Source organism: Salvelinus namaycush, chromosome 3, assembly GCF_016432855.1.
Source record: "Salvelinus namaycush isolate Seneca chromosome 3, SaNama_1.0, whole genome shotgun sequence".
NCBI classification, from domain to species: domain Eukaryota; kingdom Metazoa; phylum Chordata; class Actinopteri; order Salmoniformes; family Salmonidae; genus Salvelinus; species Salvelinus namaycush.
In genome coordinates, this window is record NC_052309.1 from 16,044,101 (window position 1) to 16,063,134 (window position 19,034).

At 43.9% G+C, this 19,034-nt stretch overlaps 1 protein-coding gene across 2 annotated transcripts in view; it reads right to left on the reverse strand.

Annotated features, from left to right (window-relative positions):
* Positions 1 to 19,034, reverse strand: part of LOC120045008 (PDZ and LIM domain protein 7-like) — a 101,305-nt gene that overhangs the window by 27,426 nt on the left and 54,845 nt on the right. For both annotated transcript variants that reach the window (XM_038989814.1, XM_038989813.1), the window contains exon 3: positions 17,452 to 17,603. In XM_038989814.1, coding sequence (XP_038845742.1) covers positions 17,452 to 17,603 — 152 coding nt within the window. The remainder of the gene's footprint in view (positions 1 to 17,451; positions 17,604 to 19,034) is intronic.

Consider the following 19,034-nt stretch of genomic DNA (forward strand, 5'->3'; position numbering starts at 1 on the left):
CCCCCAACCCCCGTTCTCTGTGTCTCTGTCCCCAGAGCTGACAGAACAAACACAGGCCAGGTGGAACCCCGAACCTCCGTTCTCTGTGTCTCTGTTCCCAGAGCTGACAGAACAAACACAGGCCAGGTGGAACCCCGAACCTCCGTTCTCTGTGTCTCTGTTCCCAGAGCTGACAGAACAAACACAGGCCAGGGTGGTCTTGTAAACATCTGTGTAGCCCTCTGCCCTCTGTCCTCTCTCTGAAGCCAGATCACCTGCTGGGCTGTGCTGTTCAGACAGACAGTGTGTGTGTGGCGTGTGTGTGTGTGTTTGTGTACTTGTTTTCCTACATTTAAGGACCCCAATGTCCTAACAATTCACCCAAATGTCCTGAAAAGGTAGGTGGGGAAATACGGGTTTTTGGGGTTATGGTTAGGGTGATTTTTACACTCCAAAATGTCCTGAAATGTCACGAAATCTAAGCTGTTTGTGTGTGTGTGTGTGTGTGTGTGTGTGTGTGTGTGTGTGTGTGTGTGTGTGTGTGTGTGTGTGTGTGTGTGTGTGTGTGTGTGTGTGTGTGTGTGTGTGTGTGTGTGTGTGTGTGTGTGTGTGTGTGTGTGTGTGGTGGATAGCTGCATCTGGAAGAATGGGGGGATTCTGAGTATCATTGCAGTGTGGTATGGTCTGGGGGTAGGCCTGAAAGACAGGCTCTGAGGAAACTGAGTAGCATGGCAGTGTGGTATGGTCTGGGGGTAGGCCTGAAAGACAGGCTCTGAGGAAACTGAGTAGCATGGCAGTGTGGTATGGTCTGGGGGTAGGCCTGAAAGACAGGCTCTGAGGAAACTGAGTAGCATGGCAGTGTGGTATGGTCTGGGGGTAGGCCTGAAAGACAGGCTCTGAGGAAACTGAGTAGCATGGCAGTGTGGTATGGTCTGGGGGTAGGCCTGAAAGACAGGCTCTGAGGAAACTGAGTAGCATGGCAGTGTGGTATGGTCTGGGGGTAGGCCTAAAAGACAGACTGAGGATTCTGAATGAGTCAGCCTGCTGTTGTCCAGGACCTGAATTCATTCATTCTACACATATCCTGTAAGTAACTTCAGTAGCGTGATCAAACTTCACAGATTGATGATATACAGTGTATTCGGAAACTATTCCGACCCCTTGACTTTTCCCACATGTTGTTACGTTACAGCCTTATTCTAAAATGGACATTAAAAAAAACGGCATCAATGTTAAAAAAGCAAAACCAGGTTTTTAGAAATGTGTGCTAATTTATAACAAATGTCATTCTGAAATATCGCATTTACATAAGTATTCAGACCCTTTACTCAGTACTTTATTGAAGCACCTTTGGTAGCGATTACAGCCTCGAGTCTTCGTGGGTATGACGCTACAAGCTTGGCACACCTGTATTTGGGGAGTTTCTCCCATTCTTCTCTGCAGATCCTCTCAAGCTCTGTCAGGTTGGATGGGGAGCGTTGCTGCACACCTACTTTCAGGTCTCTCCAGAGATGTTGGATCGGGTTCAAGTCCGGGCTCTGGCTGGGCCACTCAAGGACATTCAGAGACTTGTCCCGAAGCCACTCCTGCGTTGTCTTGGCTGTGTGCTTAAGGTCGTTGTCCTGTTGGAAGGTGAACCTTCACCCCAGTCTGAGGTCCTGAGCTCTCTGGAGCCGGTTTTCATCAAGGATCTCTGTACTTTGCTCTGTTCATCTTTCCCTCGATCCTGACTAGTCTCCCAGTCCCTGCCACTGAAAAACATCCTCACAGCATGATGCTGCCACCACCATGCTTCCCCGTAGGGATGGTGCCAGGTTTCCTCCAGACGTGACACTTGGCATTCAGGCCAAAGAGTTCAATATTGGTTTCATCAGACCAGAGAATCTTCTTTCTCATGGTCTGAGAGTCTTTAGGTGCCTTTTGGCAAACTCCATGCGGGCTCTCATGTGCCTTTTACTGAGGAGTGGCTTCCGTCTGGCCACTCTACCATAAAGGCCTGATTGGTGGAGTGCTGCAGAGATGGTTGTCCTTCTGGAAGGTTCTCCCATCTCCACAAAGGAACTCTGGAGCTCTGTAAGAGTGACCATCGGGTTCTTGGTCACCTCCCTGACCAAGACTCTTCTCCCTCGATTGATCAGGTTGACCGGGCGGCCAGCTCTACGAAGAGTCTTGGTGATTCCAAACCTTTTCCATTTGAGAATGATGGAGGCCACTGTGTTCTTGGTGACCTTCAATGCTGCAGACATTGTTTGGTACCCTTCCCTTGATCTGTGCCTCAACACAATCCTGTCTCGGAGCTCTACGGACAATTCCTTCGACCTCATGGCTTGGTTTTTGCTCTGACATGAGGTCGACTGTGGGACCTTAGATAGACAGGTGTGTGCCTTTCCAAATCATGTCCAATCAATTTAATTTACAACAGGTGGACTCCAATCAAGTTGTAGAAACATCTCAAGGACGATCAATGGAAACAGGATGCACCTGAACTCAATTTTGAGTCTCATAGCAAAGGGTCTGAATACTTATGTAAATAAGGTATTTACGATTTTTACTTTTTATACATTTGCAAAAATGTCAAAAACCTGTTTTCACTTTGTCATTATGCGGTATTGTGAGTAGATTGACGGGGAAAAATGTGTATATAATCATTTTAAGGCTGTAACGTAACAAAATGTGGAAAAAGTCAAGGGGTCTGAATACTTTCCGAAGGCACTGCATGTAATCCATCAAGTCACATTGACATATGTTATGACTCAAGGAGCCATGCATTTCTGATTCATTGGGATCTTTTCCAGAAAAGTCTAGACATTCACAGAAAATATGAAACTGTGTTTTTCTGAATCAAATCCTCGAGGACTATCCTTTAAAAGTCATGTCACTGAGGCTTCAAAAGTCAATCGGTCATTGAGAAAAACGACCGTTCAAATAACAAAATAAATTCCTGTTAAATTCAAGGTGTGTGAGATCCAGTTTTGTCTGCTGATATAGCACATAACTACAATAGAGGTCTATCCGGTCTTTAGTCAGTAAGGATGACTTCCCCCTGCTGAGAGGAGCATGGTTGTAATCAGACAGAGAAGGCCCTTAGTTGTCCTCTCCCTGCTCACATAGAGAGCCTCATTCAGCCTGCCTGCATCCCTGTTCCACTCGCATGAACACAATTTAGTCCAGGAATCCACCTCTCAATGTATTCCACCCAATGTAATCAGGATGCTTCGTCTCATTTGATTCCAGCCAGTGGTTTAAGTCATGTTAAATAGTACGTTAACGGTCACAATGATTTGGTATGTTGACGGTTAATGAGCATAAAAAAACTATTTCGAAGAGGAAAGCCGTTCAGCTTTTGTGACTCCCTCAGCTCATCAAGGTCACATTAGCTTAATCATAAGGGTGTGATTCAAACGAGACGTTGTTTACATACTACTAAAGCTAATGTAGTTTAGTATGGTGCTTTATTCTTTGCAGGCTGAGAAAGAGAGAAAGGGAGACAGCGAGGTCTGTGAATGAATAGGCTGGTAGGAAACTGGAACACACACACACTCCTGCAGGATAAGGAGATTGGAAGAACGAGCCTGAGGGCAAAGTAGACTGACACATTTCCCCCCTGTCAGTCTTTCTGTCTGTCTGTCTGAGCCAAGAGCAACAGTCTGGCACATGGCATCTGACTGAGTGATGGAGAGACTGCTAACACAAGGCCCAGCACTCTCAGCACCAGGACACAATGTGACCTCACACACACACACACACACACACACACACACACACACACACACACACACACACACACACACTACAACTGTGTGTACCGCACTTAGCTAGATATACAGGTGAGAATGACATTATGACATTTTAAGGACACCAACACAGTCGTGAAGAGGGCACGACCACGCCTCTTCCACCTCAGGAGGCTGAAAAGATTTGACATGGGCCCTCAAAAGTTCTACAACTGCACTATTGAGAGATGGAGAGAAAGGTGGCAAGAGATGGAGAGAGAAAGAGAGAGAGGGAGAGAGATGGAGAGACAGAGAGAAAGAGACACAGAGACACAGAGAGAGAGAAATAGAGTGATCCACTCTAGGTACATTGAGGAGAGAGAGCTCTAATCTTATGTAAAGAGAGGAGAGGTGAGGATAGAGGGTTTATTTTTGGTGTGAAAGCTTGTTTCCATTGTCAGTAACACACATGATGTGTGTGTGTAATGATTAGTCCCCAGTCCTCTCAGCAGCATGCATGTGTCAAGGAGGGGTGGGGGACATTAACAGCCAGGGAATTACGTCATAAGCATGAGGAGAAGACCCTAAGTCCCATCACGCATGAAATATCATTATTTTCTTGTCTTTTTTATTATTATTTGTGTACTGTTTGGCATTTCACTGCATTGTGAGGAGCTAGTAACATTTCACCCGCTATAACAACTGCTAAACTGTGTACGCAACCAATACACTTTGATTTGATTTAGATGTGTTTCCTCTGTCACACACACTCTTCCTTCCACCACACACACACACACACACACACACACACACACACACACACACACACACACACACACACACACACACACACACACACACACACACACACACACACACACACACACACACACACACACACACAAACAGATGTTTCATAATATCTCTTCCAGACTATCCTGCATCAATCTGTTCCCCTGAATGACAGCCGGCCAAAGAACAGGATCATTCATACCATACTAGTAGTCACACACGCGCCGGGCAAACATACGCATGCACGCACACACAGACGCTCAAGCACACACATTGTGGACAGGAGATAATTAATCCCATACGAAAAGGTAATCTGGACCAGTAACTGTAATTTAATATAAGACAAACTCTCACTTCCGGCGCATTAGAAGCAATCGCATCCATTACACAGACAACTTGGACCGCTCCGATGTCATGTGGGGTTCCACAGTCAGTCCGTTTACACCTGACAGTTTACAACAGAGACAGATAACTAACTACCTGTAATAAATACAACATTTCCAGGCCGAAACATAGACTTCCAGGTTAATTATCAGGAGAATAAAGATTAAGCAGCAAAAAAAGAGATGGTTTCATATAATTGAATATGATTGCACAATAAGACATGCTCGATATACATTATGAGGTTTATTAAGGAGTTTGTAACGGTCCTCATGCCTGAATGCTCCCAGCTGGAAACTAACTATATGAACATGATGTTATCAGAAACACTCAAAGGTCAACATGACTTTTAAAGATTAAGAGGAAAAGCACGGCCATGGAAGAGAAACTCTGAAAAGTAAAAGTATGGAAAATACTGTCTCTCTCAAAATGTTCTTTCTAGAAATAGACATCATTTCCTCAGTTCAAGTTATATGAGTCTCATTTCAGAGTGGGACCATGTCCAAAGTAGTGAACAACCCCAGCAGACTGACCCCTCTCACCCTCTCCCTCCTCCACTCAACATCTGGCCACGGCCAGGCATAAAAGCATGAGCTCCGTATTATATTATAATGTCCTTTCCCTCAACCCCTACCCCCTCACCCACTACCCCCTTCACACAGCAGCTTCAGTCTACCAAGGAAACAATGGCCGTCTGTGTCTGGTTCGGAGCGAGGCTTCCTCTCTTCTCCCCCTGTCTAATAGAGCTGCTAGCTAGCGTATGGCTGACTGGCTGCTATGTAAACAGCAGGCCTGACTATACTGTACACTGTGACAGTGGACAAGCTGTACCAGCGGAGGAGAGCAGCACAGCAGGTGGACATGTGCTACATGACGCTGGAGGTCGCAGAAGATTTACACACAAAACTGAAAGGCTGATTGGCCAGTCAAAAGGTATTCTGTACATTAAAAGAGAGGCCACAGAGGCCCTATCTAACTTCATAGATGAGAGGACAAGACAAAGAGGCCCTAACTAACTTCATAGATGAGAGGACAAGACACAGAGGCCCTATCTAACTTCATAGATGAGAGGACAAGACACAGAGGCCCTATCTAACTTCATAGATGAGAGGACAAGACACAGAGGCCCTATCTAACTTCATAGATGAGGACAAGACACAGAGGCCCTATCTAACTTCATAGATGAGGACAAGACACAGAGGCCCTATCTAACTTCATAGATGAGGACAAGACAAAGAGGCCCTATCTAACTTCATAGATGAAAGGACGAGACACAGAGGCCCTATCTAACTTCATAGATGAAAGGACAAGACACAGAGGCCCTATCTAACTTCACAGATGAGAGGACAAGACACAGAGGCCCTATCTAACTTCATAGATGAGAGGACAAGACACAGAGGCCCTATCTAACATCATAGATGAGAGGACAAGACACAGAGGCCTAGTCTACCACAGTAAAGTATAAGCCAACTGACAGAGACACAAAGATTTGGTCCCATTGCTGCCGATTACTCCTCTATTCATCTTTTTTCGGGATTTAACTAACATCTGAGCTCAAGGAGCACAAAAAGAGAGAGAGAAAAGAGGCATGCGTGTATCTGAACCAAACAGACAGCATGTAGACAGGTAAAAGACAAGCTGTGTGCTTTGACATCTTTCATATGTTGAAACTGTTGGTAAATGCCATTTCCACTTGACTGTTTCTCTGTGTTGTGTTGTGAGCTACAGTGAGCTGATGAGAGAGTGAAAGGCCAGTCTGTACTGATAGGCCTGAGAGCAGACTGGGATTGAAACTGACAGAGAAACACAGGGGTTATACACTGAAGCATTTCAAAACGCTCCTAACACACAGCACTGTCAAAACACAGCCCCAAAGCTTTAAGGTTCCAAATTGTGAAATGATTTGTGCACACTGACATATATACTCTCTCTCTCTCTCTCTCTCTCTCTCTCTCTCTCTCATCCCTTTAGAGAACATGAGAGGATCTGACTTCTTTGTGGTTTTGGATCCAGGTGCACCAGCCACATTATCAGGAGGAGCAGTGTTTTACTGCGCTGTGTTGCATATTTCCATGACAATAAATAAACATCAATTATCATAGTTTCCTCATGCTCCCTTCCACACTCTCCTTGCACAACTCACTGTGTCAGCTCTCTCTCAACCCTAAGAAGACATTTCTATATTTTTATTTTTATTTATTTAACCTTTATTTAACTAGGCAAGTCAGTTAAGAGCAAATTCTTATTTACAATGACGGCCTACCAAAAGGCAAAAGGCCTCCTGCGGGGACGGGGGCCTGGGATAAAAAAAAAAAAATGAATACAATATAAATATAGGACAAAACACACATCACAACAAGAGAGACAACACTACATAAAGAGAGACCTAAGACAACAACATAGCAAGGCAGCAACACATGACAACACAGCATGGTAGCAACACAACATAACAGCAACATGGTAGCAACACAAAAACATGGTACAAACATTATTGGGCACAGAACAGCACAAAGGGCAAGAAGGTAGAGACAACAATACATCACGCAAAACAGCCACAACCGTCAGTAAGAGTGTCCATGATTGAGTCTTTGAATGAAGAGATTGAGATAAGACTGTCCAGTTTGAGTGTTTGTTGCAGCTCGTTCCAGTCACTAGCTACAGCGAACTGAAAAGACGAGTGACCCAGGGATGTGCGCGCTTTGGGGACCTTCAACAGAATGTGACTGGCAGAACGGTAGTTGTATGTAGAGGATGAGGGCTGCAATCTCAGATAGGGGGGAGAGGCCTAAGAGGGTTTTATAAATAAGCATCAACCAGTGGGTCTTGCGACGGGTATACAGAGATGACCAGTTTACAGAGGAGTATAGAGTGCAGTGATGTGTCCTATAAGGAGCATTGGTGGCAAATCTGATGGCCGAATGGTAAAGATATATACAAGCGAAGCAGAATGAGATGTGTTGTAAAGTGACAGGTTGCCATTACAATCAAGCACACAGTCTTGATCGGCCAGTTTGTGTTTATGAATATGTTCTCAGCTTTTAAAAGCCCAAACTCGGTCAGTCTTCCACAAACCGTATTTAGCCTATTGTGGGTTGTGAAATCCTTGATCTCATCAAAACAGGAAAGGGCAATGACATCAACAGTGCCATTATTGCAGACAGTAGATGTTACTGTATATCGGCACAGTACAGTTATACAGCATACAACACATGCTACTTAACTGACAAGTAGAGTAACGTACGAGAAATAAGACGCAAAGCACCTATTGTTTCATACATGCTTCAGATATATACCATCCCCATATAAGGTGTTTCAGAGGGGTGATATTATAGACCAGTCTACCCTTCCCCCTTATCCCTATGTCATTAAACTTTCAGCCAGACCATTAGTGTCAGGGCCCACCCCTTCTACTCTTCCTTTTTCTTTCACACTGAGCCAGAGTAGTGTCTGTCTGTCTGTCTGTCTGTCTGTCTGTCTGTCTGTCTGTCTGTCTGTCTGTCTGTCGGTCTGTCGGTCTGTCGGTCGGTCGGTCGGTCGGTCGGTCGGTCGGTCGGTCGGTCGGTCGGTCGGTCGGTCGGTCTGTCTGTCTGTCTGTCTGTCTGTCTGTTTGTCACATCCACCTCCAGAGTAGTGTCTGTCTGTCTGTCTGTCTGTCTGTCTGTCTGTCTGTCTGTCTGTCTGTCTGTCTGTCTGTCTGTCTGTCTGTCTGTCCATCACATCCACCTCCAGAGTAGTGTCTGTCTGTCCATCAAATCCACCTCCAGGTTTATCCCTCTCTTGCCCTCCCTCTCTCCCTCCCTTTCTACTGCTGAGAGATTTCTATAACAATCCCTCTCACTAATTCTCTCTCTCTCTCTCTCTCTCTCTCTCTCTCTCTCTCTCTCTCTCTCTCTCTCTCTCTCTCTCTCTCTCTCTCTCTCTCTCTCTCTCTCTCTCTCTCTCTCTCTCTCTCTCTCTCTCTCTCTCTCTCTCTCTCTCTCTCTCTCTCTCTCTCTCTCTCTCTCTCCCTCTCAATCTGTGGCAATAAATAAACATAAATTATCTCCTGGCAGAACTCATTGTGTTAGTTCTCTCTCTCAACCCTGGGAAGACATTTCCATACAAGCGAAGCAGACAGAGATGTGTTGTAAAGTGACTGGTTGTCATTACGATCATAACACACATTAGGCTTGATCGGCCAGTTTGTGCTTATGAATATGTTCTCAGTTTTTAACAGCCCAAGCCTGGATAGAAAACCTGTTTTTCTTTTCTGAGGAATTTCTGAGAGAGAAGGTCACAGCAACTTGAGCAGAAACCTACTAATCGGGTGGTCTCCAAATCATGCATAATCTTACTGTAGCTTACTTAGAAATACCCTCACAGTCGAACTAGAGCTAGGTCTGTGCATGCTCTCCATCACTCTGCTGATACGTGGAAATACTCTCTCTCCAACCCTCGAGCCATGGACATGAACTGCTAGCATGAGACAAGAGATTAAAGCCTTCTTGGATACCCAGTTGCTATCACCTCGTAAAGTCTGCTAATCAAAGTGGCATGCTAGCCTAGCTCCTAGCCTCCCTAGTTAGTGTTAGCGTGTGCTGCTCTGTGGCTCAGGGGGTGTGGGGAGGCTGGTAAGCAGCTGAAGTGCCAAAGGGGAGGCGTTGAGTGATGGAAAGAATACATCTGGCAGAGGATAACTGATGGATATAAAGTTGTGGTTTCTCCAGCATGGGATGAACACAGCAGTGTGGATGATACTGGTTTCTCTCTCAGAAGAAAAAGGGGCTAACCTCTATGTCCTCATCCAACCAGCCTTTATCATCCAGTCAGATCTGAGCTGCCTGAAATAGATAATAAGATGATAGTTGGAGCTGTATTATTAGATTTCAGTGCAGCCTTTGATGTTATTGATCATTATGTGTCATTGAAAAAACTCTGATATGGCTTTACATCACCTGCCAACAGACGGTTGGAGAGTTATTTATCAAATAGAACTCAGAGAGTATTCTTCAATGGAAGTTTCTCTAACAACAGATATGTACAGTGCGGTGTCCATCAGGGCAGTTGCCTTGGACCATTACTCTTCTCTATTTTTACAAATTATTTGCCACTTATCTTACAAGAAGACTCGAGGCTGTAATCGCTGCCAAAGGTGCTTCAACAAAGTACTGAGTAAAGGGTCTGAATACTAATGTAAATGTTATATATTTTTTATTTTGAATACATTTGCTAAAATTTCTATAAACCTGGCTTTGGTTTGTCATTATGGGGTATTGTGTGTAGATTGATGAGGGGGAAAAAACGATTGAATACATTTTAGAATAAGACTGTAACGTAACAAAATGTGGAAAAAGTGAAGGGGTCTGAATACTTTCCGAATGCACTGTATTTGTACGTTTTATGTGGACCCCAGGAAGAGTAACTGCTGCATGTGCAGTAGCTAATGGGGATCCTAATAAACTAAACTAAGCCTTCTTCGATCAATGGTAGAACAACACATTGGATGACAAAGAAAGAACTGTAAACCCAAGAATCTGTCCCCTTGCTATAACATGTTTTTCTAAAGTAGACTCATTCATACAGCCCTGAACCATAAATGTTGATGACCTTGTGTGAATTTTCTGCTCACAGAATATCAAACATGACCGTATGAGATGACAGTACGTCACCATGTGATGTCACATGCTGGCCTGGTTTGACTCACAGTAATTAATCCTAGGGCATCGCCGCTGTTATGTTGTCAAAACTACAACCAATCCATAATACTCTTGTCACATCAGTCAACAGTATAAAAATGATAAATCACCCAGATATGTGTAAAACGTTGTGTTGACAGATCTAGAACTGGACCCTAGAACTGGACCCTAGAACTGAACCCTAGAACTGGATCCTAGAACTGGATCCTAGAACTGGACCCTAGAACTGGACCCTAGAACTGGACCCTAGAACTGGATCCTAGAACTGGACCCTAGAACTGGATCCTAGAACTGGACCCTAGAACTGGATCCTAGAACTGGACCCTAGAACTGAACCCTAGAACTGAACCCTAGAACTGGACCCTAGAACTGAACCCTAGAACTGGACCCTAGAACTGGATCCTAGAACTGGACCCTAGAACTGGATCCTAGAACTGGACCCTAGAACTGGATCCTAGAACTGGACCCTAGAACTGGACTCTAGAACTGAACCCTAGAACTGGACCCTAGAACTGGACCCTAGAACTGAACCCTAGAACTGGACTCTAGAACTGAACCCTAGAACTAGACCCTAGAACTGGACCCTAGAACTGAACCCTAGAACTGGATCCTAGAACTGGACCCTAGAACTGGACCCTAGAACTGGATCCTAGAACTGGACCCTAGAACTGAACCCTAGAACTGGACCCTAGAACTGGACCCTAGAACTGAACCCTAGAACTGGACCCTAGAACTGGATCCTAGAACTGGACCCTAGAACTGGATCCTAGAACTGGACCCTAGAACTGGACCCTAGAACTGAACCCTAGAACTGAACCCTAGAACTGGACCCTAGAACTGGATACTAGAACTGGACCCTAGAACTGGACCCTAGAACTGGGGCAGTTCCGCTCACTAAGACTGACATTACAAACAGAGCGAAGCACTTAGGAAATGCAAGGGGTGCCTTTCAAATTGTAAACAACCTAAAAGTGAGTAACTGTAAACCTATCCTCCTGAACCAATCCTCTGGCACCATTCTCAACTGAGTTTGTAAGCAAAGGCAGTCCTTCCAATATTAAGAAAATATGGTCAGGAAGGGAATGCGGTCAGAAATTATTGGATGGAAATCGTTGCATTCTTTTCACATTGCTGAATTGACAAGAAAATGTACAGATGGTGGTTTTGGCAACAGGGGGGAGGAGAATGAAGATGGTCAGGGAGAGATGGAATTATGGGTCCTTGGTTCCACACTGCCAGAGAGAGCACATATTGTACCATGATTAGGTATTTGGTATTTTATTAGGATCCCCATTAGCTGTTGCAAAAGCAGCAGCTACTCTTCTTGGGGTCCACACAAAACATGAAACATAATACAGAATGACATAATACAGAACATCATTAGACAAGAACAGCTCAAAGACAAGGCACACGTAGCCTACCTATCAACGCATACACACAAACTATCTAGGTCCAATACACACAAACTATCTAGGTCAAATACACACAAACTATCTTGGTCAAATATGGGAGAGGCGTTGTGCCGCGAGGTGTTGCTTTATCTGTTTTTTGAAACCAGGTTTGCTTTTTATTTGAGCAATATGAGATGGAAGGAAGTTCCATGCAATAAGGGCTCTATATAATACTGTACGCTTTGTTGAATTTGTTCTGGATTTGGGGACTGTGAAAAGACCCCTGGTGGCATGTCTGGTGGGGTAGTGTGTGTGTCAGAGCTGTGTGTAAATTGACTATGCAAACAATTTGGGATTTTCAACACATGAATATTTCTTACAAAAAGAAGAAGTGATGCAGTCAGTCTCTCCTCAACTCTTAGCCAAGAGAGACTGGCATGCATAGTATTTATATCAGCCCTCTGATTACAATTAAGAGCAAAGGGTGATGCTCTGTTCTGGGCCAGCTGCAGCTCAACCAGGTCTTTCCTTGCAGCACTGGACCACATGACTGGACAATAATCAAGACAACATTGGTGACAGCCCCACCTCTTGAACTGCCTTGCTGTCTACAGTATCTAAATAAGGAAAACAGAAACCTGGCTCCCTTTACTTTCACCACTTTACCAGTAATGATGTATTCCCAGAAGATGCTATCCCCTAAGACTTAAATTAGCCATGTACTTAGATGTATTATTTCAGATCACGAAACACATGTCTTCACCAGTACATGTATGAAGAATGAGTGTTTGCTACATCGCTGGATCTCATGTGTATCATCATCGTCTAACATGGCCTGAGTGTTTGATATTTCCTTGTTCCCTTATTACACTTGCTAGATTACAGACAGCTGTGAGATGGGGTCTATTTTCCTTTTCATTCGAGTTAAAAGACTCCGTAATGTAGCGTTGTGGTGACAGAATGAGAGGACACGTGAACCAGGCGCTGTGCTGCTCTTTCAACAACTTTTACAGCTCGGGCGGTGTAGCATGGCGGACGTGTGGAAGTGTTTCCCCTACATCTGTCATGTAGCTGTAGGACTATGATACTCACAGCTATGGAACACACTGGAACAGTGGCATTGAGCTTTCCGCAACCAAGCAATAAGGCCTCTCCGCTCAGCAGCTTCACAGCTTTTCCTATATGGGGCGACTATACTGTAGCACCAGAGGTTTGGTTATTTTTACTACTTTTCTTATTCAAACAGAACTGATTCTATATGACCCAAGTGAATGGTTCTGAGAGGGCTAAATTAATAATCTTTAAAGATTGACTGAAGTGGTCTCTGATGTCTTTAACTTATTAAATGAAAGCCAAGCATACAAATCATTTCTTCACATTTATGGAAATTCTTTGGAATTTCCAATACACAATTCCGCCTCCACCTATTAGGGACAGTGTTTTAATCACGGATGACAAGGTACCCATTGGCCTCCTTGCAAATAAAGCCTAAAAAGTGTTTGAGCAGCACTTAATTGCTGTAACAGCTCTCCAAAGAACTGATTCATGTCCAGTATTCCTGTTTCCGTTGAAGGTCGTATCAATGTACAGGGTATTTTAAGAGCTTTTCATTCAAAGCTTTCATCACAGGGGTTCACTTCAACCTAAGCAGAGCCAGCCTAGGCAAAAGCAGGTCTGTGTTAAATGAAATGTATTGACTGTGTCACTCCTCCTCAGAATGCACAGCTCAGTATAGTCATGTTCTGGGTGGATTACTGTGGTTACAGTTATAACAGAGCTAAAGTATCACAGAGGGACCTCTCTCTCCTCCCCCTCAATACTCATGTTCAACATCAACCTGGGAATGGATTGGGTTTGACAACAGACAGACGTCTGATCTGATGAGTTCTGCACATTTCCATTCAAAACTGCTGAACAGCATTTGCCACGGTCCAGATCCTTCACTATACTGCACACTACTTCCATACCATGCCAATTCAAGGCTTTTTCACACCCATGGGCATTTAGTGAGTAACTAAATAAGAGGTAGTCTTTTAGTTTGATGTAAACGTCTTGACTGGACCCATATTGACTGGGGGTTAAAGGTCAGGGTCTCATTGGGTGTCCCTGAGCAGAACAAACTGCTTCTAACGCCTATAACCTTGGTGAGATGAATGTCCCTAATACTCCCTAATTGTCACTGAGACACAGGGGGTTTTCCTCTCAACCCCACTCTAGTGTCTTTATGTCCATCCAGGGCCACTGTATTGTGTTTCTGACCAAACCTTTTCCCCAACTGTGTATGTAGTACTTCACACACTGCATCAAATTATACTGTGCTTGACGAGACACACATACAAATAGATATATAACGTGCAAACTAAACAAGCCAGAGTGATAAATCATTCATAACGTCCCTGCATTCCTGAGAAGGCCCCAGGGACAATGACAGGGCAGTTATGTATAGCATAAACAGAGCAGGCCAAACTCAGAGACCGTTTAAAGTACTACCAGGTTCATCGGCTCTCAACCATGAAAAACTATACTTGTTTATTTATTCGGAGCATAGAGAAATAAACTTTTCTGACAAGGCAATGACTCGTAACTGCTAAATGCAAGTGGTGTTTCATTTGGGTAATGGTCCAGGAGGAAATGTGTTTTTCCGTAAGGCATTCACGTAATCGTTTAATATTTCCCTGAAATGTGCCTTAAATACAGAGTTTCAGACAGAATCAACGAAGTCACATGCAAACTCTGTGATCCTTAAAAAAGACACACTAGAGCACTTCTGTCGTGGCCTTAAATCAACTAGCAGAGTACCCCGTACAGTAAAACCCACAGGAAGGAGTCATACAGCAGTCTGTAGCAGCACTTCTGTCGTGGCCTTACGTTAACTAGCAGAGTACCCCGTACAGTAAAACCCACAGGAAGGAGTCATACAGCAGTCTGTAGCAGCACTTCTGTCGTGGCCTTACGTTAACTAGCAGAGTACCCCGTACAGTAAAACCCACAGGAAGGAGTCATACAGCAGTCTGTAGCAGCACTTCTGTCGTGGCCTTACGTTAACTAGCAGAGTACCCCGTACAGTAAAACCCACAGGAAGGAGTCATACAGCAGTCTGTAGCAGCACTTCTGTCGTGGCCTTACGTTAACTAGCAGAGTACCCCGTACAGTAAAACCCACAGGAAGGAGTCATACAGCAGTCTGTAGCAGCACTTCTGTCGTGGCCTTACGTTAACTAGCAGAGTACCCCGTACAGTAAAACCCACAGGAAGGAGTCATACAGCAGTCTGTAGCAGCACTTCTGTCGTGGCCTTACGTTAACTAGCAGAGTACCCCGTACAGTAAAACCCACAGGAAGGAGTCATACAGCAGTCTGTAGCAGCACTCAGTTCTACTCTGTGTTGTTAAACTACTGCTGTTTGATTCATAGATTTTTATCCCCATTAACTGTTAAAGAAAATACAGATCACTAACGGACAAGAACATTACCTATATCTAAACTAATAACACTACGACTAATTTTTTTTTAGACTATTTTAAAAATAATAAGAAAGAGAAAATAAATAATATTAAAAAATGAATAATATTAATCTCAAACATTCAAGAACAATGTGTGTGTGTGTTTGTGTGTGTGTGTGTGTGTCTTCACAGTCCACGTTATTTCTTGAGGTGTTGTTTTATCCATTTTTTAAAAACTGATTTTATTGTTTGCCTGAGTTACCTGAGGTGGAAGAGAATTCCATGTAGTCGTTGCTCTATGTAGTACTGCGTGTCTCCAAGCCTCTGTTCTGGACTTGGGGACTCTGAAAAGACCCCTGATTGTGTGTCTTGTTGGGTTTTTGAGCTGTATGATAACTGGCTGAACAGACAAGACAATACTTCTTATAATGGTTGAATGTCCTAAGTAGCAGTTCATTCTTAAATTGTCCTTTATTTTTAAAGAAATGAATTTGTTCAAAACTGTTCAACTGTTGTCTTTCACACTTTGTGTCAACTACTCACTACATTTTATGAACAGCAATGCTAGCTACCTGTAGCTTATGGTTTCAGAACTAGATTCATTCTCTGATCCTTTGGGTGGACAACATGTCAGTTCATGCTGCAAGAGCTCTGATAGGTTGGAGGACATCCTCCAGAAGGAGTCATAATTACTGTGCAAGTCTATGGAAGGGGGTGAGAACCACAAGCCTCCTAGGTTTTTTATTGAAGTCAATGTACCCAGAGGAGGACGGAAGCTAGCTGTCTTCCGGCTACACCATGGTGCTACCGTACAGAATGCTGCTAAGGTGTTTTAGTCAATTATTTGGTGATGTGAATATATTTAGTATAGTTTTATCTTAAAAGGAAAACATTTCAATGTTTCACTATTTTGATTTTGGTCCACCCTTTCCTCCTCTGAGGAGCCTCCACTGTTCCTTATTCAACATGTCAGAGAAGCATGTTTGTTCTAAAAAGCATATTCCTGGACTCATGAGTGGCGCAGCGGTCTAAGGCACTGCATCTCAGTGCTTGAGGCTTCACTACATGCCCGGGTTTGATCCCAGGCTGTGTCACAACTGGCTTCTGGGTTAAGCGGGTGGGTGTCATTTGGTGGGCTTGGCGGGTCATGTTTCAGAAGACACATGAATTGACCTTTGCCTCTCCTGAGCCTGTTGGGGAGTTGCAGTGATGAGACAAGATTGCAATTGGATATCACGAAAAAGGGGGTAAAATACAAATAATTATATAAAATAAAAAGTATATTGCTATCTGAATGTTCCAATGCATGATAGAAAGTAAAAAACGTAGAGCCGATATTATAGGTCATATCTTTTGAATGCTAAGGGCTAGAATCAAGCTGTGTTCTCTGAGGAAAAGAGGGAGACTTGGCTACGTTGCCTACAGAACATGGCTATGAAATTCAGTGGGGAAAGTGGGAGGGTTGAGCGGGACTATAAATTCAAAGACAGACTACTTTTCTATACTGAAAGAAGAGAAGAACATAGCTAGACTTTTGTTTTACTATTAAACTCAATGTTATTGTTTCTAATTTCATAAAGCAGCTTGTGTTTTTTAATCAGGAAAAGGGTAGCTAACTAGAATGCTGGTGGTGACGGGTTAGCTACGGGGAAGCAAGAGAATCGCCTGTGCAACGTGTATAATCGGAGGCGGAGCTAGAGCCGAGCCTGTCTGCCCACACCGCTTGCTCCTCCGCAGCTCACCAGCTGATGTAGGCTGTGTGCCGGGTGTGGCACGTCATTCCCACTGCTGAAGAGAACTGCGCTGTGCATCTGTGCTGTTCATATTAATTGTCCTTATCACTGAACATTTCTCAATCTCTCCAAAAACTATTTTCCAGTCCAGATTTTAGTCACAGAGATAATTTTGTCTCGTTTTAGTCAATTGATAATTTCCGTTTAGTTATAGTTTTTTCTGTAAATATTTAGTCAGTCGTCAATTGCCATTGAAAAATTGGTCTTTGACAAATATTTTTGTCACAATTTTTGATAACGAAATGAACACTGGTGTGTGTGTATGAGTTTGTGCGCTGCCTCTTACTTCTGCAGGGTGAGGTTGAGGTTGTCAGTGCAGGCTTTGATCTTGTTCTGGGCCTCCAGGTGGTTCATGCCGTTGGTGGCGATTCCATCGATAGACAGAACTACATCTCCCACACTCATTTTGGCTTTGGCTGCTTTGCCCCCATCGGTCAGCTGTAAAAACACACAAAACCAAACATACAGGTTGAAATAAAACTAAAATAAACATATACTGTACGCTTGCATTCATTTACTATAACACTATAAAATTACAGTAGTCCGTCACTATGCCAGGACTGAGACATTCTATGCTATATTGAGCATAGCTTAGTGTATTTAACCTCCATGCCCTGGAGACTCCCAGTGCCTCCTGTATCAGACTCTAAAGACTGATATACAGAATACTTCTCTTTTCTTTCATCCTCCTTAAAGCAACTTTCTTAAACAAACATTCAGTATGCATGAATTCATTTCAAACTGTGCATTCAACTCTATTTGTTCAGCTCTCTTACCACAGAAAACCTGACAAAAGGCTAAGAAGGCCTGATCAACCCTGCAATGCAAACCCCATGAATAAAAAACAGGAAATAATCGTTGTGAAATTATGAAACTACGCAATAAAATATTGATTTATTATTTTATATTGGCCAAGCAGCACTGTGTTCTCTCCCTGTGGTGTCGTATGTAACCTTGGTTATGTAACACAGGCCTTTTCTCTCTCTTTATGATGCTGGCCACTTATCAGCTGGGCCCAAAATAGACCAGGCAAACTCTCCTGGGACACACAGTCAGACAGACAGGCCCTTTACACATGCTGTGTGTACAGTCAAAGAGACAGACAGACAGACAGGCCCTTTACACATGCTGTGTGTACAGTCAAAGAGACAGACAGACAGACAGGCCCTCGCACATGCTGTGTGTACAGTCAAAGAGACAGACAGACAGACAGGCCCTCTCACATGCTGTGTGTACAGTCAAAGAGACAGACAGACAGACAGGCCCTCTCACATGCTGTGTGTACAGTCAAAGAGACAGACAGACAGACAGACAGGCCCTCTCACATGCTGTGTGTACAGTCAAAGAGACAGACAGACAGACAGACAGACAGACAGACAGACAGACAGACAGACAGACAGACAGACAGACAGACAGACAGACAGACAGACAGACAGACAGACAGACAGACAGACAGACAGACAGACAGACAGACAGACAGACAGACAGACAGACAGACAGACAGACAGACAGACAGACAGACAGACAGACAGACAGGCAGACAGACAGGCAGGCAGGCAGGCCCTCTTTGATCTGAGAAGGAGGGCAGCATGTCATATATCTGTCCAGACAGCTAATGATTTGACTATCTAGGTCCTAGGTGGCATGCATGTCTCTGACTTCTAAATCAAACAGTGGATTGAAGAAGAACACATTCCAACACATTCCACTAGGGACTAATGCACTCTATGTTCTTCTAACCCACTTGGCTTTGATTTAGAAAGAAAGGTATCCTCAAGGTAAAGACAGGCCGAGGGCCATATGTTACCCATAACCTTTGATTAGAGGTGCTTATGATGAAGAGGTTCCCATGAAGTTACTATCTCCTGA